This window comes from Photinus pyralis, unplaced genomic scaffold (assembly GCF_008802855.1).
Source record: "Photinus pyralis isolate 1611_PpyrPB1 unplaced genomic scaffold, Ppyr1.3 Ppyr1.4_LG8, whole genome shotgun sequence".
In the NCBI taxonomy this organism is placed as follows: domain Eukaryota; kingdom Metazoa; phylum Arthropoda; class Insecta; order Coleoptera; family Lampyridae; genus Photinus; species Photinus pyralis.
In genome coordinates this window covers 35,049,074-35,071,433 of record NW_022170819.1, presented here as the reverse complement: position 1 = coordinate 35,071,433, position 22,360 = coordinate 35,049,074, and the positions used below count along the sequence as shown (strand labels likewise).

At 36.4% G+C, this 22,360-nt stretch overlaps 1 protein-coding gene across 3 annotated transcripts in view; it reads right to left on the bottom strand.

The window, feature by feature from the left end:
- Positions 1-445: 445 nt before the first annotated feature.
- LOC116179694 (protein yippee-like 1) overlaps positions 446-22,360 on the bottom strand; it is a 53,433-nt gene continuing 31,518 nt past the window's right edge. For all 3 annotated transcript variants that reach the window (XM_031499511.1, XM_031499512.1, XM_031499513.1), the window contains 4 exons: positions 9,742-9,883; positions 4,269-4,312; positions 1,469-1,577; positions 446-1,358 (listed from right to left, as the gene is read on the bottom strand). In XM_031499511.1, the coding sequence (XP_031355371.1) occupies positions 1,239-1,358; positions 1,469-1,577; positions 4,269-4,312; positions 9,742-9,883 (415 nt within the window). In that variant the 3' untranslated portion in view covers positions 446-1,238. The remainder of the gene's footprint in view (positions 1,359-1,468; positions 1,578-4,268; positions 4,313-9,741; positions 9,884-22,360) is intronic.

Genomic DNA, 22,360 nt, shown 5'->3' with positions numbered 1-22,360 from the left:
TTACATACACGGATTATTACAAGAATATGATTTATATAAACGTACCAACATCGAAATTACTACACTAAATAGATAGCAAAATATTACGATCGATTTTTTTTCTGGTTGATTAAAACTGCACTTATTTTTCATTTAAAGCTTATAATATGCACGGTGCTAGTTTTATGACAATTAATTAAATGACGATTAAGAGTATACATCTCTACGCGACTACGTTTACATGAATGCGCCCTTGGTACAGAACGAGGAGGGCTACAAAGGATACAGTACCAGCAGTACGATGAAAAAAAAAACTCTATCAGTGCCTACCTACGATCACTCATCAAGCAAGGTAAGCCCATACTTCCGTCTGCATCGTTGACTGGAGGGAAACGGCGTAATTGATGCATGGTGTCGTTTATCACAGTGTTGTACGATCAAGTTTTTTGAGCAACTTAGATTTGTCGGCTCTAATGCGAGGTAAGGACTTACCTTCATTTGCTCTACGCCTACAATAACGTGGATATCACGCCATTTTGTACTCAACAAAAAAATTAACTAAGAAGAAAAAGGACTGCGACAACCCTAGCTATTGACAAAAACCGCAATTTATGTTCAAAAATAACAAATTTAATTTACGCCCCAAATTTCGGCAACAAAATAGTAAAGTGCCTTGCAACACCTTATTTGTATTTTTAAATCGATCATATTTACCACAGACTTATTACCACAGATAAGTTTATCTTGAGAAAACCACTGAAAGCATCTTGCTACCCATTGCACAAAAAATCGGTGAAATTAATTATCGAAAAAACTATCTTCGAGTGTGTGTGTGTTTTGTGTTTTTCTTGCGTCAATCTAAAGCCTAGCTCCATTAAGATTTTCAAATCGACTATAATCCGTTATTCACACTAGTTTTCTAGCGATATATCTACACAGCGATCCATCGTATTTTAACATGCAAGGTGATTACGCCTATATTTTGTGATTTTAAAACAAATCAGTCGGAAAAATGTTCAATTATCGTCATACGTAACAATAACAATGTCAAGTTAAGAAATGCTAGTTTCAGTGCATTACTTGCGCGAACGCAATATGCTACGTCACAAAAATGTTCATTTGATTGTAAATGTCCATGTTGAAATTCGTGCTTTGAATCTTATTTTTGGCTGTTAAGGCCACCAAAGTGATTTTTTTTGTTTTTATAACGATAACAACTAACACTATACGTTAGCATTTCATCAATGCGAATTTAAGTGTTATGAAGAAAACGATCTTCGATTTTCTGAATCTTCCCAACCGTTTTCCTTGATCATGTGGGCCAGTTCGATTATGAATTTGCCCTCCTTGTACTTTTGGCTGGACTCGAACGCGTGCTCCTGGAACAAGATCGCATTTCGCGTTAGACCGAGCGAGACAAATTCCGAGTCGGCGAGCGTGAAGGCAGGTCGAGGGTTACATTTTGCCGCATTCCCTCGGATGTACTTACATACTTCCAGCCTAACGTCGTTTTGCAGCACTCGCAGTAGATGTCGGCTACCGCGTGTAAACCGGTCAATAGGACTCGTTCCTCTGCAGGGCCGCAGCCAACGTTCACCCTAAAAATTATAAGTCTTTAAAACAATTTGCGCAACATGAGGGCCAATCGTTTTGGGAACCGTTTAAGAGTCATTTGAGAAGAATGACTTGTTAGTGCCATAGTGTACAGCAAGTTTTAAAATTCGGATAACACGGTCGGGTCTTGAGGGTTCAATTGCTAGTTGATCAGGTTTAGGTACCACATTTTACATACAAGCCTCAAACGGGATATGGAAGAAGGGCTTGAGGATTTGAGTACTCAAGGGCGAAGTCTTGTCAGAAAAAAGAGAGTTTTGACCGATTTTCACAAACAAGTTCGTTGAAAGTATGAAATAAATGGACTATAGTATATTTTTAATACACGACGCGTAGCCGAGTGGAGTAATATCACGCAAGAGTGAAAAGTAGCATTTATACTACTTTTCCTATGACTCCCATTAAGAAGGCACGTTTACTAAGTTGGTGTTACGCTAGTGGGAAGCAAAAAATGAGAAAGAAAAAGTTTTCGACCGCATTTTTACCAAGAAAAAAAATACATCGTTTTCACGCCAACTTATTTTGATGAAACGTGCCATTTTTTAAGGTATTCCTAGGAAAAAGTACAACGCATTTTTTTTCCTAAGACTCCTTTAAACAAATTTCAAAACTGACACATTAATATTATACGCTGCTGCCTTAATATTGTTGTCTCGATTGTTGTGTAAACAACGTCATGAAGACCTTACTACGGTCTAAATACCAAAAATAAAGACGGAACATTATGAGAATAGTTCAATTTATTAAGTAAAGCCTGGGGGATTATATACGAAATAAGCAGTCCTGTTTTCCCATTTAAAATTTTGCAAATGCGCAATTCTAGTTTAAATTTGATCGCGTTTGTAATTTATTCACTTTAGATAAGACACATCTGGTCGTTGTGATAAGGAGTTTTATCAGGCGAAATCTAATTAATGCACGTGATTTGTGCTGCTAACTAAGACGCAGGTGGTTAGTGGGGACGTTAGGCCCAGGGCCGGACTGGACAAGAGGGATACCGGGAGATTTTTACACGGAATACCACCTAATCCGGATATTATTTTGAAAATGAGAAAAAGGATTTACGGTGAGATTTAAAGCATTCCTCTATTTTTCAAAACAAGAATTTATCAATGTTTCTTTTGTGTTAAACGTAAACTTCCGAATCATTTTATGACACGATAAAATATTGTTAGGTAGGACCTTTACCTCTATAAATAGTCCTTGCAGGATAATACACTAGTATTATGTAAACCCTGCCCAAAAAATAAAAATTAAACTCCTTCACACTGGAACAACGGCACTGCATAGTAGGCACTTCTATTGTGTTTCCACTCTCACAATCTCTGTTCCTCTGTTTCGGAGATATTTAGAAAAATTAAATGACAGCTAAGTGTATACTCAAAACTCGACTCAATACTTATTCAATTTTGTGTACAAATTGGGGAAGGCGCTATAATCCGTCCGTCCGTCCGCCGGCCTTCCAGATTTCAAAATATTTGGTGCGTTATTTTTGGGTTCAGTATCTTATACCTCTGACACCTCAACCAAGAAAAATCTTGACGAATAATATGCGCAGATTGCGCAATGCCATCTTTCTTATGTATATTATGTAGATATTTTTTTGAAATTTTAAAGAAAGATTCTTGTAGTAAAGACAAGCATATCGCATATTGTAAAAATCAGATGTGCGCATGCGCAAACATACACACTTTTATTCGATTCGCTAGTATCGACGCTTTTATCACTTATCGCGGCTCCAACATAAACGCATCCTAATTTTGACACGGCCGCCTATGATGAACTGACATGCTTCAACTGCTGAACACACTGAACTTTATTGACGTTTTGTATCACTTTGGCGTTTGGAAATCGGCAGATTATATTACCTCTGTTATTCTTTATAGAGATAACGTTTTTTTGTTTGTTTGTGACCTTCACACTCCCCCACGTCACGCTTAAATGGTCAGATTATTAAAATGTACACTTTTCAACACGCAGTCAACCCATTTTACTTTAAATTGACGCGATCCAGTAAATTACAAAATAACCTATTGGGCTCCCCTACTATTGGTTAAGCGTCCCAACAAATATCTCTCAAACCAAAAAGAGACAAAAGTGCAATTAAACACAATCTAATTGAGCATTACCGTCGCGTCGTATCAACATACAAAAGTTCAATTCTTGGAGGACTGAGGGTTCACTTAGCCCCCATTTGATTTTTCTAAATAATTTTGAAATCAGAAAGGTACCAAACTTGTGTAATAAAACATGTACATGTTACCTTGAAATAATCAATGTTTTTATTTTATCAGTTATGTGCATCTGTATTGTTTCGTTTGCCAGCTAACTGCATGGTAACAGTTGGCTCTTACACGATTTCTCGAAAAAAAACCTTATAGGGGGCCCTTTTAAAAGTATTTCCCGGTAGGAATTTACAAACCAGTTCGGCCCTGGTTAGGCCTGTTCAGTCGTTGATTGGCGAGTTATTTGAAAATGTTTAAAGGAGTACTTTTTGGACAAGTTTGGTCAAACATAATATGGTCCTTCGAGCCAGATAAATACATTTACATTTCGTAAAAGGATAACGGCAGTAATCAGGCGAATGGACTGCACTTACAACATTCAACAAGCGACTGCTAAATTCGACATATTGATTATTGATTACGTAATAAATGGTTGTGTAGGATACTTACACTGAATTGAATAAATAAGCGCGCCCTTGGCTGCCCTGGAATGACTGTAAAAAAAGATACAAGTTAGAATTTGCGATTCTCCAGTCTTAGAAAGCTATTAATCTTAGGGAGTATTAAACCCTACCGGTATCGTAAACCTTTACATTAACGCAACCCGGAGAAGTGCGATCGCGGCGAATTTAAGTAATTAAAATATTGCGAATATTAAGATGCCCGGCTTGGTGCGGGCCTTTCTCGTGGATGCCCCAAGAAAGTGGAAGATCAATAGGAGTAAGGGCATTAATAAAATTTACTCGAAAGGCGTTTTATTGCCAAATATCGGATAAACTTTTGAAAGTTTAAAAGTGGGAAAGAAAGAAAGGGGTGCAGAACTGACGTTTATGGAACTGCTTAACTTATTTAAAGACTGGAATTATATCGGGACACGTACGTCTACTTATAGGGACTCTCGCGTATGCCGAGCACGTTGTCGACCACCAAACCCATTACGGTGCATAATTTCCCATTCTTGGGGGATGGGGAAGATAGCTCCGTTATTATTGAGCGCGTTTAGAGATGAGGTCGCTTGTTCCAATTATTCCAATCAGCGCCGGGAAGTGTACTTTGGTAACGACCGGCGATAACCTCAGTCAATGGCCAGTTATCAACGGTTGCGTTGAGCCGTCGAGTCTAAAGGCCCGTCTCCGTAGTAGATAAACGTGAACGATGGAGGAAACTGAAATATATGTTACTCAGCAAACTACAATGCTCAGCATAAGTGATTTGTGGCTGCTCACCATCAGCCAGTGAACTTTTATCAAATGAAATTCTCGGCAATCAACCGAGGTTCTTCCAATTTTTTTAGTACACTAAAAATGCGGTTTTAGGTACCAATTCAAAGTTGATGGCCATTGAGGTTTTCCCAAAAGGAGTAGTGTACGTATCCACGCATCAATTTTTCGGTTTTAATCACCATAAATAAAGAAAGTTTCAATATAAAGCGTGCAAGGGACGGGGCTGCATGCGGCGACATCTGGGCGCCATCCCCGAGCGTGTTAGACTAACGTGGTGATTTTTCAGTTTCTTCCTATCTTCTTCTACAGTTTTAGTCCGATTGTTTTCAAAGTGGTGTCGTCGGGAAGATCCTGCGTGCCGGATTTTTTCCCAGACATCGGAGCGCCATCAAGTCGATAAAAAATATTACTCACCGACGACAAGAACTGAAAGCGGATGCGACGCACTCTTTCTTTGAAATATAATACGCCTTTTAGACTCTTTGAGAACGTTCCGCGATTTTTTTACAAACTTCCCGTTTGCTATGTAAGACACTTAGAGTTTTAATGGGAGTTACAACATCGATTCCGAAGTGATTATTAGTGAACTTCGCGCTTGTATGTGGTAAATCTGCAGGGTATAAATTTGAGTACAGAGTGAAAAACTGTTATAAATTAATGTATGTACGGACTGTTATACATTTATTGTTAACTAATTGTATATAAAGAATTCAATTAATCAAATTTACGATACACTATCTTGCTCTCTGGTTACGTTGGTAGTGCGAAAACGTCGTCCTCAATTTCGTTGGAGAAACGGCAAAAACATATTGTCTCAATGTGCAGGAAGAAGATCTTAAACACTGTCCATCTTTATCGATTGCAGGCAGGGTACTGAACAGGATGTCCCTCCCGCCAGGAAAAACTCCGGCTCCGTTTGCAAGAGACTTCAATATCGCTCGACCATTCTGATCTATCTGGAATAGTACCGTAGCAACGCGCGATTTCTCATTAATACGAGGGGGGGGGGGGCAGAGTCCAACCTTTATGAAAGATCTCATGGAATGGGGGGGAGGCACACCTTTACGATATTCTATGAAAAGTCTCGTGGAATTTGGGGAAGAGAGGGGGATAAACACAGGTCTACCCTTTATGATATTCTATGGTGGTAAAAATTAGTTTCATTTTGATGGTATTCTAATAAAAGGTCTCAACGAAAGGAACTGATTTCTATCAACAACAGCCGTTGCCTCTCACTCCAAACAGAAATCTGGGAGTTGGTGGGGGGGATTGGTATAATCCTTCACGGTTACTATAATGAAATGTTTCAACAAAACTAATTACTTTCTACCAATAACAGTCTTCCTGATCAAATCTTCATCGTGATCAGTTATATTCCCAATTAAACCGTACTATCGACGGAGGGTATTCACAAAGGGTCATTGGAACGTCTAGAAGCAATATACTGTAATGCAAATTCAATTACGTGGTTTATTTATTTACAATTAACTAACGATAAATTTTTGAGTCTTAAAATGGACTAATTTACAACAGTGATAACTGATAAGTATCACATATACACAATTTATAACAGCGAGAACTATTTATTACTTCGGCGTTGAAATTGGAACTGTCCTCTAAATCGCCGATGACTAATCTTTCATGGCGTCTCGATGTCTATCGGAATTTCAAGCCACTGTCGTTTGAACAAACACCTGCATAAAATAGGACTGAGCGACAGCCCGTTATGCAGGAGTTGTGGTGGGGAAGAAAAAGCACCACACCACGTCATTTGCCAATGTGAAGTATACACAGAGGCAGGGGAAAACGAAAAAAGCCCTATCAAAATCCTGGACTTTGACAAAGATACAGATATTCTAGAAGGGTAGACAATACCGAGGAGCACAAAAGACCAAAAGCTCGCAGTGCAAGAACCGACTGGGACCACCCCTAGTAGGGATAATATTAATAATAATAGTAATAATAATATATAATACATATAATACACTCAAATATTGACGAAGATATCCACCAGAGTTTATGGATATTCTCAAACTTCTTCGAAATCTGCGTGTCCACCGGATCTCCTTGGATACCCGCGAAAATCTTCGGATATTCCGGGGACATCTACTTTTGTGTACAGTGTGCCCTATTTTGGTTGAGACTGCAGTGTTTTTCTTTTTAAAGATAGAGACTTCCGGTTTTCGCGATCCTGTGCCTTGTGCAACTTTTAATACGGCAAACGGAGTCAATCTAGCTACGTTTGTGTATGTGATACAGGATGGAAACGAAAAGTTTGACTTTTTTGGTATGTTATCGTAGTTTGACTTTTTTGGTATGTTATCGTATCTTACTGCTCACGTAAGATAGAAAAGGTAAAAACTGCCTATTTCAGATATTTTAAGTAGACTCCAGTGGCGTAGTCAAAAAAAATTTGGACACCATTTCTGAGATTTGATCCAAAGTTGGTATATTTTAAATGCAACACCCTGTATATTTTAACGTCAATTTTTTGCATTCTTTCCTGATTACATTGATGTATCACAAGCTATATTTTTAACGCATTTTTTAAGAATTAAAAAAATGTGCTTTGTTTGAGTTTTGTCCGTCCGTCCGGACCCACTTCTGCCGTTCGAACTACTTTCAGGGAAATGGTCCTAGAGTCCTGGAATTTTTTGCAGTAGGTAGCCTATAGCTTGACGAATTATTTCCTGAGATGCTGTTTTTGAAAGTAAAATGTGGGGAGGAGGAGGGGGGGGATCTGGTTTTATCCTTCATGGTACTCTAATGAAAGGTCTCAACGAAAGGAATTAATTTCTACCAACCATAGCCCTCCTCCTCGAGCTCTTATCGTGATCGGGTATATTCCCTTATACCTCAAGAACGGATTGTCGGAAGAGGGTGCTTACAAAGGGCGATTGAGACGTTTGCAAGAAATATACCCATTGGTGATGTCAAAACAAAAGCTATTTCGGTTAAAAAAATTGCGCTTTATCTGCAGAAGAGTTGTGCACAATTTATACTTGTTTTACTACTTATACGTTCATTACATTAATGCGACAACTTTTTGTATTAATTATTTTAACTAAAAGGAACGATGATAGTTATAATGTCACAATGCAAAATATACTACGGAAGAGTTAAGTTAGTTAACTCATACGAATAGACATACGGATTCGTTTTAGGCGAAAATTGGAGGCGACGGGGAAGGTTTTAGCTTGAAAACGTTAAAGGCAAAATCGGATTTTTTAATTATAATCGTTTAACAATGGAGAAAATTTGCCTCGATTTAAGGTCGATTCTGACTTGCGCATCTTTCGGCACTTTAAAAACAGAAGATTTTTGTTTACCACTTTTCTACCCCGTTTTGCATTTCGGCACAATGCACGGTTTTGTCGTTTTTCTCAAAGAGGCGGCACTCGTTGTGTTTACAAGTAAGCCATTACAGTTTCCAGAGAACATTCCTCGACTCATGCGCCGCCCGTGACGACTTTTGGTTACTACGCGACAGTCGACGCGTTTCGGCCTCACTGCTAGGAGACAGGCTGCAGTTTCCAGTCCTGTGTGCCATGGATACAATAAACAAAACAAAATCTCCACGACTCCATGGCCTACTATTTAAATAGGTATTTGTCAGGTTTTCAAGGCTAAAATTCACAAAAATATACATCAATATAATAAAGAATGAAAAACAATGACGTTAACATATAACATATACAGGGTGTTGCATTTAAAAAATACCAACATTGTGTCAAACCCAAGAGACTGTGGTCCACATTTTTTTATACGTCACTGGTTTCTACGTAAAAATATCTAAAAATCTAGATCCCAAAAAGTTAAACTTTTCGGTTTCACCCTGTATCTCAGAGACAAACGTGGATAGATATGTTTGTGGTATTAAAAGTTTCACCAAAAGTGGTACAAGATCGTCTCTAACTTTAAAAACAGCTGCGATACACCAACCAACATAGGACACACTGTACACTAGATATCTACTGCGATTTTCTCCCCGATCAAACCGTTAGGGTCGAAGTGAATTTTCCTTGGAGAGAGTTCCTGGCGCAAGAATAATCCCGTTGCAGTGAATTCCACATTAGATGAAATATCCAGAGGCGAATGGTCCGAGAGCGGGCGCCAATTTTTAGGGACGAATCTTCCTACAATCATAGGAAGGCTTCCCAAACTTGCACGAATCTCTACCTATCTTGGCTGAAACTCCTTCCACTTAAAAGTAAAGACCAATAAATGAACAAAAAACAACAAAGTCGAATTTGGTTTTCGCTATTTTGGCGAGAATAACAAACATTCATGGGCATCGAAAAAACAACTCATACGTTGAACCGCGCTCCGCTTTGTTTACAGTTAAGTTAGCGCGCAAATGTAAATGATTATAAACATGTTTTTTGTCTAATTATCTTTAGGTATCTGATCTCATTGCAAACATTGACGTTGGGAAATATCGTCTATTACAATAAAGGCGTAGTGTAGTGACGATATAATCGCGCTCGATAAAACTCTAAGCGTCAGGTCAACATAATTTGGGAAACCGCGCGTAATTATGACAGGTTTTCTGGCGATCCTGTTTTTAGTAGTGGAATAACCTCGAAAAATTAAATCGGAAATGCCGTCTTTTGAAACAATTCGCGCGCGAGTTTATAATTGGCTTCCTTTGTGTACGAGTTAACGTCCCGTGAGTCATCGCACATTTCGGCCCTTCTTACCTTGGAGATGAGTTCGTCGTGATTGGCGAGATGTGCCCGGCAATGGATGCACGAGTAGGTGCGATGGCATTGTGGTAGATAGGCCTGGAACGTCTTCACCATTGTGGTGGCCGCGACGGCAGGCCATGCGGAGACGTCACACCTGCAATTCGAAAAAAAGGCTCTTGTCAAACTAAACAATCGAGCAGCGAGAGTGCACTTTTCGAAAAGTGTCTACAGTCGCACTGTATTTATGTACAAAACTTATCGCTCATTTATCTTTTTCAAACACACGCTATCGCGGGAAAAACGATACGCGCGGGTCACCTTCAGCGGAAAAACTCAACAAAAGAAGGTTCCCCTCCCGCCGCCACGGAAAACGGATGCTGCGGCCGGATCGGTTTGAGTGTCAGTTAAGTAATAACAAAAATAGGTTGGTGACCTCCTCTGCCGGCGCTTCTTTAATGAAAGTACATCCTTGGCGCCATCTCAACGCACCTGGTCCATTAGCCTTATAAAACGACTTTAATTATGTGATTAATAGCAGTTCCGATACGATTTAATTAAACCTGTTCGGAAATTGGCCGGCTCCCCTTCGGGAAATATGCCATAAACGCCACAACTTGTTGCGTAAGGAACCAAAACTGCGTCATGATGGATTCCGACAGAAGGGAACAAAGACGGGCGATGATGAATTGAATCATCTCATTAACAAAGGCAACGTACTTTCTGTTCGCAGAAGAAACAAAGAAATTCTCAACGTTACTCAGTGGGAAAAGATTTGGTATTGCACAATGAGCCATTAACAAACAGAGTTTCATTATTGAAGATAACGAACGTCCTTTTTTGGAAAAATTGTATTTTCTGTTTATGGCTTCAAAGCAGGATTGCCTAAGTAAAATCATTACATTCCAATCGGTTCCAAAACATTGGTAGATTCTTTCAATTTTGAGAATGATTTTTGAGTACAAGGCGACGCGATGCGACGCATTGAAAACAAGACTCAAGGAGAGTTTTTATCTCGGTTTTTATGTTATGATATTCCTTCAACACTTTCCTTATTTTTTAGCATTCTAACCACAACCTTTAAAATGGTGGTTTGTACTTCTGGTTTCATGCCAACTCGCTTATTTTAAGTGGACCAGTCTCTATATCATTTCATTTTTAGATTCCAAACAGAGGTTTCTTGGTGTATTGTTGAGTAGGTATTACTAAAATTTTAAAATTTTTTTTTAAGCTTTATTCGAAATTCTTGAGCCTTAACATTTTCCAGAAGTTTTTTGAAATTAGAAACCTTGAAATTCATTCGAAATTCTAGACCCTTAAAATTTTTTTGATATTCTACTAAAATTTTCTTGAAGTTTTGTAAAGGCTTATTTGTAATTTTGCCGAAATTTCCTGAAATTCTCTCGACATTTTTTTGCGATATATCTGGCTTTAGATTCTTCTGAAATTTTCATAAAATTTTATCGAATTTCTCTTGAAATTTTGTTGGGAGATTTTTTTAAATTTTTCTAAAAATTGACTTCAGATCCTTTTGAACTTTTCTTAAAATTTTTCCGAATTTTTTGGTCTTTAAAATATTCTCAAAATTCTCTTGAAATTGTTTTGTAATGTCATTAAAATTTTTTTCAAATCTAAACATATTAAACTTTCCAAAAATCTGTCTTGAAATATTGTTGAATTTTCTATCGTGAAAGTTGTATCGTTTTGAATCGAAATCTTTTAAAATATTGATTTAAATACCATTGAAGTTCTTTAAAAGCTATTTTGTAATTTTTTCGAAATTCTATTGTTTCTTGAGCTGAAGGTCTGCTATTATTAAAATTTAAAAATAAATTTCATTTAAAATAAATTTTCTGGGAATTATCTTGCAATTTTATATAAATCTTGTTGAAGATTTTAAATTTTGCTGAAATTTTATTAAAATTGTCCTGAAAATGTCTTCAAATTCTATTTTGGAAATTCTTCTCCATTTTTTTTAATTCACATAAATTTGAAAAGATTCTTTTGAAATCTTCATAATATTTTACCGTTGGAGTGTTTTTTTTGTAATTTTCCCGAAGTTCTATCAAAAGTTTCATAAAATATTCTTGAAGTTATATTGTAGTATTCTTGAAATATTTTTAAATTGTATTTGAAATTCTTTTGAAAGTTCCATAAAGTTATCTGGAAAATGATTTCAGATCCGTTCCCGATCCCGAAATTTTTTTCAATTATCTTGAAATTACGTTGAAATTTTGTAAAAGTTTTTTTGTAGTTTGGTCGAAATTGTATTTAGATTTAGATTTATTTATAATTCCTTTTGACAATTATCGATATTGTATAGGAAGCGTCAAGTATAGGTATATGACAAACAATTAATGAGACAATAAACTATGACAAACAATAGATACATAAAATAGACAATTCAACATACTACTTTTCATTACGAAATTTGAAATATTCGGCGATGGAGTAAAAACAATTTTCATTTAAGTAACTTTTAAGTTGACATTTAAATTGCTGCAGGTTACAAGAACTCTTTATATATTGCGGTAGAGTAATATATATTTGTGGACCCAGGAACGCAGGAGAGTGTTGCGATACTTTTAATGTCGCTTTCGGGAGATACAGGTTGTCTTTTGTCCTGGTGTTGTGGTTGTGTATATCCGATTTTAAGGTGTAATCGTTCTTGTTTGCGAAGACATAGATACTAAGTTCATATATTAGCATACTTGGTACTGTTAATATTTGAAAAGTTTTAAAAATTAGTCTACATGACGTTGTACAACTAACGCCAGCAATTTGTCTTACAATCTTTTTTGGGCAACTAATACCTTACTAGCGAACGATGAATGACCCCAATAACAAATTCCGTATCTCAAGCGTGAGGATATTTCGCTGTGATAGAGGTTTATTATTTGTGGTAGCGTTAGCACATGTTTCAGATTTTTAATTAGAAATATTGTAGAATGCAATTTACTAACTAATTCGGTACAGTGTGCTTTCCAGTTCAGGTGTTCGTCAATTGTTACCCCTAAAAACTTGACCTTGTTAGTTTGTAAGAGAGGCAAGTTATTAAGTGATAAGCTTAGCTGTTGTACGTGCTTTTTTGGATGATGAAATCTGACGACTTGGGTCTTGGCTACATTAAAGTACAAGTCATTGTGAGAAAACCAATTGGAGAGGCTTTGCAGAAGTTCGCAGCATTTATTTTCAAGGACCGTTTGTGACTTATCCGAGAGTTGGAGTGACGTATCGTCAGCATATAGGGTGAATTTAGCTGTAGAGTAGGCTCGCTCTATGTCATTGATGTAGAGTAGAAAGAGGACAGGACCCAAAATTGAGCCCTGGGGTACTCCCATATTCATACGTACATGGTTTGAGTTTATGTTACACTTTATTCCGCCTTTGTGTTTAAGTGTGTATTAAGTTACCTGAAAAATTTTCAAGATTTTTTTTAAAATTTCAAATTCTTTGAAGTCTGAAATATTGTAGAAACTCTCTTGAAATTGTTTTGCAATTGCATTGAAATCCTTTTTACATTTTGATGCAAATTTTGAAAACTATATTAAAATTTTCTTGGAAATTGTCTTGAATATTGTAGTATCTTATCCAAATATACTTACTTCTTTTAACTTAATTGGAAATACTTTTGAATTTCTTGAAGTCTTTCGAAAATTATTTTAAATTTCTATTAAATTCTCGTTGAAACTTGAAATTGACTTTAGTTTCTTCTCAAATTTTCATAAAATTTAACCGAATTTCTCTTAATATTTTTTTGTAAGTTTTCCGGAATTCCATCAACAGTTTCTTAAAATATTCTTGAAGTGTTGTTGTAGTAGTTCTCTTGAAAGTTATCTGGAAATTAACTTCAGATCCTTCTGAACTTTTCTTCAAATTTTCCCGAAATTACATATCTAGAAATTCTACCAAATTTTGTTGAAATTTTGTAATTTTGCCGAAATTGTGTTAAGTTTCCTGAAATGCTCTTGACATTTATTTGTCTTTGCTAGAAGTGTCTATGGTTAAAATTTCAGTAATAAGGTGAGTAAAGGAACATGGCCATTTCGCAGTCTGCGCATGTGCAATTTTGCACACCTAATTTTTAGAATAATGCGACATGCTTGTCCTTACTAAAAAGCATCTGTGGTTGAAATTAAAAAAAAAATTAATTTCTATTTCTTTTTGATTAAGTATGTATTTTTGGTTTTTCAAAATTTTAAATTCGGTTTTTATTTTTTTCAATTTTTGTATTCTCCAATTTTAATTTTTTTTCTTGAATTATGAATTTTGATATTTAATTATTGATACTTTGTTACCGCAATTTATTTATATTTTTATTTCGAATTTTTAGTTTCTGTTTGAATTTCAATTGTAAGTTTTAAAATGTTTAATTTTTATTTATTTTATATTTCTATTTTTATTTAGGGTTCTTAGTTTCTGTTTGAATTTCAATTGTAGAGTATTTTATGAATTTTTTACTTTCTATTACGATGAAATTTTTATTTTGTTTTTAGGGCAGGAAATACCGAATCGTACAGTCCACACGCAACGTCCTCCGCGGATATTTTAACGACATCGATCGAACGATAGCTTTTTTGTGTCGAAAAAGAAGAAGGTTTTCTAGACTCAGGTGCCAGAGCATAAGCTACGAAATTCAAAAAGGACGAACTAAATATAATGCAAACTGTAGGAGTCGTTAAGGTCTCAGACGGACGGACAGACCGACACAGAACGCGGCTGCAATATCGCACCCAACTTCACTAGAAAATGTCTTAAAAACGAATTCAGAGTATGAAATGGGTTCAGCTTTTAGGGGTCGAAAATGGTTTTTCATGGTTTCCAACGAAACCCTGTCAAAAATATTAAATGACGTTTTCAATTAGAGATGAGGTCCATTTTTAGGTAGAATAACAAAATGAAAGCCTGGAAAACGACCTCTTTTATTGCAGACACCTTGAGAACCTAAGGTCGCATTAGGTTCAGCGGATGTCGCCCGCGGCATCGTCGAGTTGTTAGCGGAAGTCCGCACCATGTGCTGGACTTAGTCTTGGATAAAGACATCATTTCAATCAGGACAGGCTTTAGGCGTAAGCGGTGTAACCCCCCGCTTACGGCGTAGACTAGAAGGGGCGCAAAAATTACTCAAATTTTGTCGCATCACGGATATAAACGCCGCGCCGTTTCTATTTTTAAGACCAAACGATCACGCATAAAAGCATTACCACTAGGTGGTAAGATAAATTGAAGAAATCCTATTTTTCATGTCTCATTTATTAAGGATCCTCAGATCCTTTATAGTTTTGTATTGTCGTCCGTCCGTCCGTCCGTCCGTCCGTCCGTGTGCGCTCTAACTCTTTTTAAAAGTGACCGATTGTGTTGAAATTTGGTGTACGGGTACGTTGGACATTAAGGACGGACGCTATTGATTTTCAGGAAGCTGGTTCAACAGGAACAAAAGTTATAGGACTTCGAGTGAATCGGGAACAGGAAAAACTGCGTACTCAATATAATAGAAATCAACATATTTCATTCCCTAGGTCATGTATCGAGTTCGGACTTTCGCTAGATTATTCCCTATGACTCTTAGATGTGTAATAATTCAATATAACTCTTCTCTGTGGTCTCGGTCAAAAGTTTTAGAGCAAAATGTACCCAAAATTATTCTTTACACATGAATTTAGAGTTGTAAAAGCTTTCAAACGCATTATCTTGATGCTGAAAGAGTTGATAACGTGCACGTTTGATAACCGCATGTGTGTGATTAAAAAATGTTAAATTATTTTTCTGAGGCCACATGGATTTTGATCAAAATATGTCAAAACCGTTATTTATGCACCAAGATGGTTGAGAAAAAGACCAAGAGCATTATTTCAAAGACCAAAACATGAATTTGATCTATTTTTGGCGACCACATGGATTTTGATCAAAACATGTCTAAATCGTTATTTATGCACTAAGATCGTTGGGGAAAATACTAGGGGCATTATCTCAATGCCCAAGACATGAATTTGATGCATTTTGGGCGACCACGTGGATTTTGACCAAAACATGTCAAAATCGTTATTTATGCACCAAGATCGTTGGGAAAAAAAACCAAGACTCAATGCCCCAGACATGAATTTGATGCATTTTTGTTAACTATAAAATGTATTTTGTAAGATTAAAATAAATTGTCGTTAAAAGTGATTGTAATACTGAGGATCCTTCGATATTTCGTTGTATCGGTTTATTTTTTTAAAATTTGTATGAAATACCATCTAAAAGACTTAGACATAAGCCACATGCATGCGAAAATTGACTCTTCCCCACAACTATTTCCGCATGCGAACTCATTGTATCCAACAAAAGCTAATAAACACAATCAGTTCCCACAACAAGAACAAGTTTCAAAATAACGATTGAATGTGTGCCATAACGGTCTAGTGATATACTCGGCTCTCAACCGGGGGACCCGGGTTCGATTCTTTGCATGAACAGATTTTTTAAACATTTTTACAAAAATGCGTATCCCAATTCAACACAAGTTTGCCTGGTCTGCTAGCAATAAATATGTTTTAAATAATATGAACCTTCGCATTTTTAAAAACCTGCTTGCCAAAAGTTCCCCTTATTCAGACTATAGCGCGGTTCCACAAAAAATTTTGTGTGTGATTGAAAGTGCCTGAATTAGGAACTATTTTAACAGCAGATACATTTAGCAACCAGTCAGAAAAATATTTGATTTCTCCTAAATGCGTTTTCAATGTACCGAATCAATTCAGTCGAGACTGGTACGCTTGTGAAAATGCTTCGGTCAGTGGCCCACGAGGAAAAGAGCTGCTCTTTTCAAATTGCGATTCGCAAATTGTGTACAGTTAGACGTTGACGAACTTTTGCGTTAACGAGATTTTAATTATGCACAAAACGCGCGCGTGCCGCAGCAAAACTGGGTCCTTTTCGCGAAATTGCGAAATTAATAGATAATATAGGGGTAATTAATTACGTAAGAATAAGTAGGTTCATTATCCTCAAGGACCCGGGGTATAATCGGCGTGCAATTAATGAGAAAGAAAATCGTACTTACCCTTGGTTGAAAAGCGACGCGTGAACACGCGACCTGTACCCGCACAAACAACGAGCGGAAAACTGAAACTAAAGAAAACGTGCCCCGACCGGACTTGTCCAACACCTCCGACAAGAATGAATCACAATATATTCAGACATAACAAAGCACAGTTAAATACAGACATTTCTTACGGCCTTGGGGAAGGTTGTTGTAACTCCGCAACGCAAAGGAAGGAAGAGGAAAAAAAATTAGCACCTGCATGCGAACGCGGGCGCAAAAAAGTCAACAACCCTAATTTACGTTGCGCCGCTCGAAAAAAAACCCTCATAATTGAATTTGATGGCGAATTTTTTTCGCCCCCATCGTGGAAAATCTATATAATGGGAACCGTCGACGACGTTGTTCCGCGAAACGCTGAAACCGACGCTTTTCTGAAAATCGCATTACACCGGGGGAAAACGTTTGCGTAAACTGAAATTTGCAATAATTGCGCACGACATTTCCTGCAAGCGTTTTAAAGTAATGACCTCTTCTAGACACGGCTAATATGCATCTAATTAATTATTCACTTCGCCGGCCAACGCCTTTAATAAATTACTATTTGAGTAGTCAGTCTTTGGCGATTTCGATGAGCAACTTCGCGAGGATAATTACTCTCTCGGAAACTAATAAGACTTTTCGAGAGAAGCGGCTCGACTATTAATTGGTCAATTAACAAAAAAGGGATATACTCCAAACTTATGTTAAAGTTGACTGTAACTAAGCAATTATAAATAGATTGCGAAAGTAGAAGTTATAAACATCTTAGATATACAGGGTGTTGAATTAGTGCGATATCTGGAAGTATCTTTACACACCTACAAAATAAGTTTTTATTTATTCTATTTTTGGTCTTTATTTTTAAGTGGGCGGAGTTTCAGCCAAGGCTGTTCTACTAACCTCTAACCCACTCGTGAAAATCTTTTGGGCTTCTTTTTTGAAAATCTTGAAATTCCGGTTTAAAAAAATGATCAAAGTCCTCGTGTGAGATCGAAGGGACTTCAGCGCATTTTTGTGTGGCAGATCAGTGTTTTATTAGCCAATATTGACTCCACCATCAATAAGATCTTGCCGAAAGCTACCACGTTCACTTTGTCGGTACCATTTTCTCACTTACCGTGCACTCGCAATTCGCGTTTGAAGTTTTGACTCCACCATCATTAAAATCCTTTGGGGTTACCATATTCCCTTTGTCGACACCCACTTCTGATCACCCGCAACAATTCGGATTTGAAGTTTCGACTCCACCATCAGTAAGATCTCGTCGGGGGTTACCACATTCCCTTTGTCGATACACAGTTCCGACGTCCCGTTCATTTGTAATTCACATTTTGGTAGATTTCGCTAAAATCCCGGCATAAAATCGTATTCAACTTTTGGGTACTTCACATAGCTCGACCTTCTATTAGTGACACGAGAAAGAGAGACCGCGATTCGCGCTGTAAGAAGCTTTTGGGCGCCCAAAGTCGACTACCCCTCGAAGCGCGCCGCGCAAAAGGTGGTTTATTTCGCCCCTAGGAAAAAAAACAAATTTCCGCCACGCAGGAGTTGTGCGCGTTGACAAGATCTTCCCGACGACACCAATTTGAAAACAATCGGAGAAAAACTGTAGAAGAAGATAGATAAAAACTGAAAAATCTCCAGGTTAGTAAAATACGCTCGGGGATGGCGTCCAGATGTCGTCGACTCCAAATCTGGTAGCCCCATCCCTAACGTTCTTAATTACACGGCCCCGATAGTTACATGTACACTCCTTGTCTTTTTACAAGCGTTTTTCTACGGGCGCGCATTTACTGCCCGCCAGCCAGCCAGCCAGCCAGCCAAAGTGAGATTAAAAGCTACTTTTTACAAAAAAATTTTTTTGCAAAAATGCGCTAAAAACTCCTTTACATTAGAAATTGTTCCTAGAGAGTTTGATGAGTTTAGACTAAAAACCTTTCAGCAAATTTTATAAGCAGTTTCTTAAAAAGGCTTTTCGTAATCCTCTGGAAATTGTATTTTTGAAATTTCTATTTTGAAAATCTTCAAACATGTTTCTAGAAATGTGATGTATAACGAGTAATTTGAAATCCTTGCAATTTCTATTCAAAAATTCCCATAATTATTTTCTTTTGCTCGTATTAGAAACCTTTCTGGATGTAAAAGATTTTTTTAGAATAAAATAGACCTTTCTTTAAGACGGAAACTTTTTTGATTCTTTTAAAAACAGGAATAAGTTCCTTTAGAAGTTTTTTAAAAATATTCTTTATATAAATCTTTCCAGAAATTTTCCTACAAATTTGTTTAATGAAACAAGAATTTTTTAAAAGCCCTGAAATTCCTAATTTAAAAAACCTGCAAAATGTTCTTGTAACCTTTTTTACAAATCTTCTTTGAAATCCTGCAAATTTCCTTTGTCAATCTTTTCCCATAATTATTTTCTTCTTCCTAATAGAAACTTTGTGGACGGAAAAGATAATAATAATAATAATAATAATAATAATAATACTTACACAATAAACTCCATTTAATAAAATTACAGGAATTATTATAATGATTTTTGTTTTGTTTTGTTTTCCTCTTTCCTGATAGCGTTGGCTTATTGTGCCCATGTGTGATTTTTATTTATTTATTTTTTTTAGGACCCTACATAACTTCACCAGACACAGACACAGACACTGATCGTTACTTGATTTTAATCCGTGCGATTAGTTAACCAGGCTAGACCTGAGTTCTCACAAGAAACACCGACCATAATAATTTTTTTTTAATCCGTGCGATTAGTTAACCAGGCTAGACCTGAGTTCTCACAAGATACACTGACCATAATAATAATAATAATAATAATAATAACACAGACACAGACACTAATCGTTACTTGATTTTAATCCGTGCGATTAGTTAACCAGGCTAGACCTGAGTTCTCACAAGAAACACCGACCATAATAATACATAAACATAGTACCACTTGTGATATCGGTAACAGGAATCACCAGCAAAAACTTCACGCGTCACCTCAAGACACTCGACCTTAACACTTACACTCACACAAATATGCAGAAAGCAATTATTCTGAAAACATCTTCCATAGTTAGAAAATTTTTACATCAAATACAATAGAAGATCGCACGACTTGGAAACAACCCGTCGTGTAATCATAGATCCGCAACAGCGAGAATAACTTAAAAAATAATAATAATAATAATAATATATTAGATTAAAAGGAGACACACCAATTAATCAAGTCAGTCATAGAGCTTGCAATGAGTAACATATTTTTCTAGTGAATACGGGGTGCAATCAATGAGCAAACGTCTCACAGTTTTTTTAAATAAATGATACGATGTAATCGTTTTGATGTTAGAGGGTAAAACATTGAATAAAGTAGTACCTACCTTTATACAGAACACCTTTTTGATATAAGGATATAAGGCACTATGTTTTTGAACCTTAAGTAAACAGTTTCGTAAAGGGTATTTATGATTTGCAACGTCGGTTGTAAAGTAACATCGATTACAGTATACGAAGCAGAGGATTGTATACACATAAATACCATACAAGGTCAGCATACCTTGTTCTTTGAAAATTGGTTTGCAACTGTCTCGGTACATTGCATTGTGTATAATTCTAATCGCTCTTTTTTGTAATAAAAATATTCTGGCTAACCGATTGATTCCACTACCTCCCCAGAACATAATTCCGTATTTAAGAGTGGAATAAAAATATCCATAGTACATATTTTTTAGTATGTCTGTGCTACAATGCGATGAAGCTACTTTGAGTGCATAACATAGTTTAGATAACTTAGAACAAAGGAAGTCGATCTGTGTAGACCAATTTAACAATTGATCAAAATACAAACCTAATAATTTGCAATTATCAGTTGCGTTGACAAGTAACTCGTTAAGCGGTAGTGCTTCTATGGAACCGATTTTAGAACGTAGAGATCGAAACAGTATAAAAGCTGTTTTCTCTTTATTGACCTTAAGTCCGTTTAATTCTGCCCAGTCTAAAATTGTTTTGTATAATGCACATAGTTTATGTCTAATATGTTCTATAGTAGTACCTGTAACTAGGAAGTTAGAGTCGTCAGCATAAGATACAATGGTGGTGTTGTTATCAACCTTTTGAACATAATTATGAAGGTCATTTATGAAAATTAAAAACAAGGTGGGACCAAGTATAGAACCTTGTGGTACCCCACTGTTGATAGGAGATTCATCTGAATATATTTGCACACATTCTTTGGTATGCACAACCTTTTGAGACCTACATGACAAATACGAAGCATACCAGTTTATAGATACACCTCGTATACCATAATTATAAAGTTTCGACAGCAGCAAGTCGTGATTTACGTTATCAAAGGCTTTACTAAGATCAATGAAGAGCCCGGCTGCTAGCCGACCTTCATCTAAAGCTCTCAAAATGGTGTCAGTAAAAATTACAAAAGCTGTGTCTACTGAGCGACCTTTAAGGTATGCATGTTGGCTAGTCGCGAACAATTTATATTTGTTAAAGAAATTGATTAACTTCTCGTTCATTGAGCGCTCTAAAACCTTAGAAAGAGCAGATAATAAACTAATCGGTCGATAATTTCCCAACGTGTTTGGATCTCCCTTTTTAAAGAGTGGCACTACAGTAGCCTTTTTTAGTTCTGACGGAAATATGCCAGTTGAAAACGAAAGATTAATAATGTGGACAACAGGTTTGATGATTGTAGTAATAATCTTTTTTAATAAAAAATTAGAAATATGATCATCACTAGTAGAGTGACTGTTATTCAACTTTTTAACAGCCTGCAACACATCGTATTCATTAACCTCAGTTAAGAAGAAAGATTGTTGACATGAAGTAACATACTTGTTTATATAGTCCAGGTGTGAACTGTTACGCTGAAATGAATCTGAAGTTTTCACAGATTTGTTTAAATAGGAAAAAAAAAGTTTTTTAAGAATCTTTTTTGAAATCTTTGAAATTTCCAAAAATCTTTCCAAAAATTATGTTGGAAATCGTCCTAATTTATCGGTAATTTCTTAGAAGTGCGTTGTGCAATCTTACGAGAAACATAATCTGGCTCCTCTCAAGTTTCTGGTTTTGGGCATAGTATTGCAAACACCCTGTAGAATATTACATTTAATTAAAGTGTGTGTACTAATCACGAGAATCACCTATGTTTTGTATATATGTTTAATAAGAAAGGTGTTGTGGTACTAGAAGGCTTACAATCCAAAATTATTTTTTAAGCGTACAGGGTGTTCATAAACGTCGTGTGTATGTCAACATGGATTTTTCAATGGAACACCCTATAGATTTACCAACGCTTTTGTCCACCTGGTACCTACCATTTGATTCTTTCCGAGATTCTTTCGGTAATGTAATAGAATAGCAATTTAAAAGATTTTTGAAGGGTTACGCTCTGAGAATTCCAGTAGCAGAATTTAAGAAATTACACAGTATTTGTGAGAAATCCACGAAAATTTCGGATGTTTTAAAATTTTAATTTACATACATTTCAAATATACAGGATGTATATTAGCTATAGCAGCTGTAGCTATATACGGGGTGTTTGTAATCGTTTATTTGACA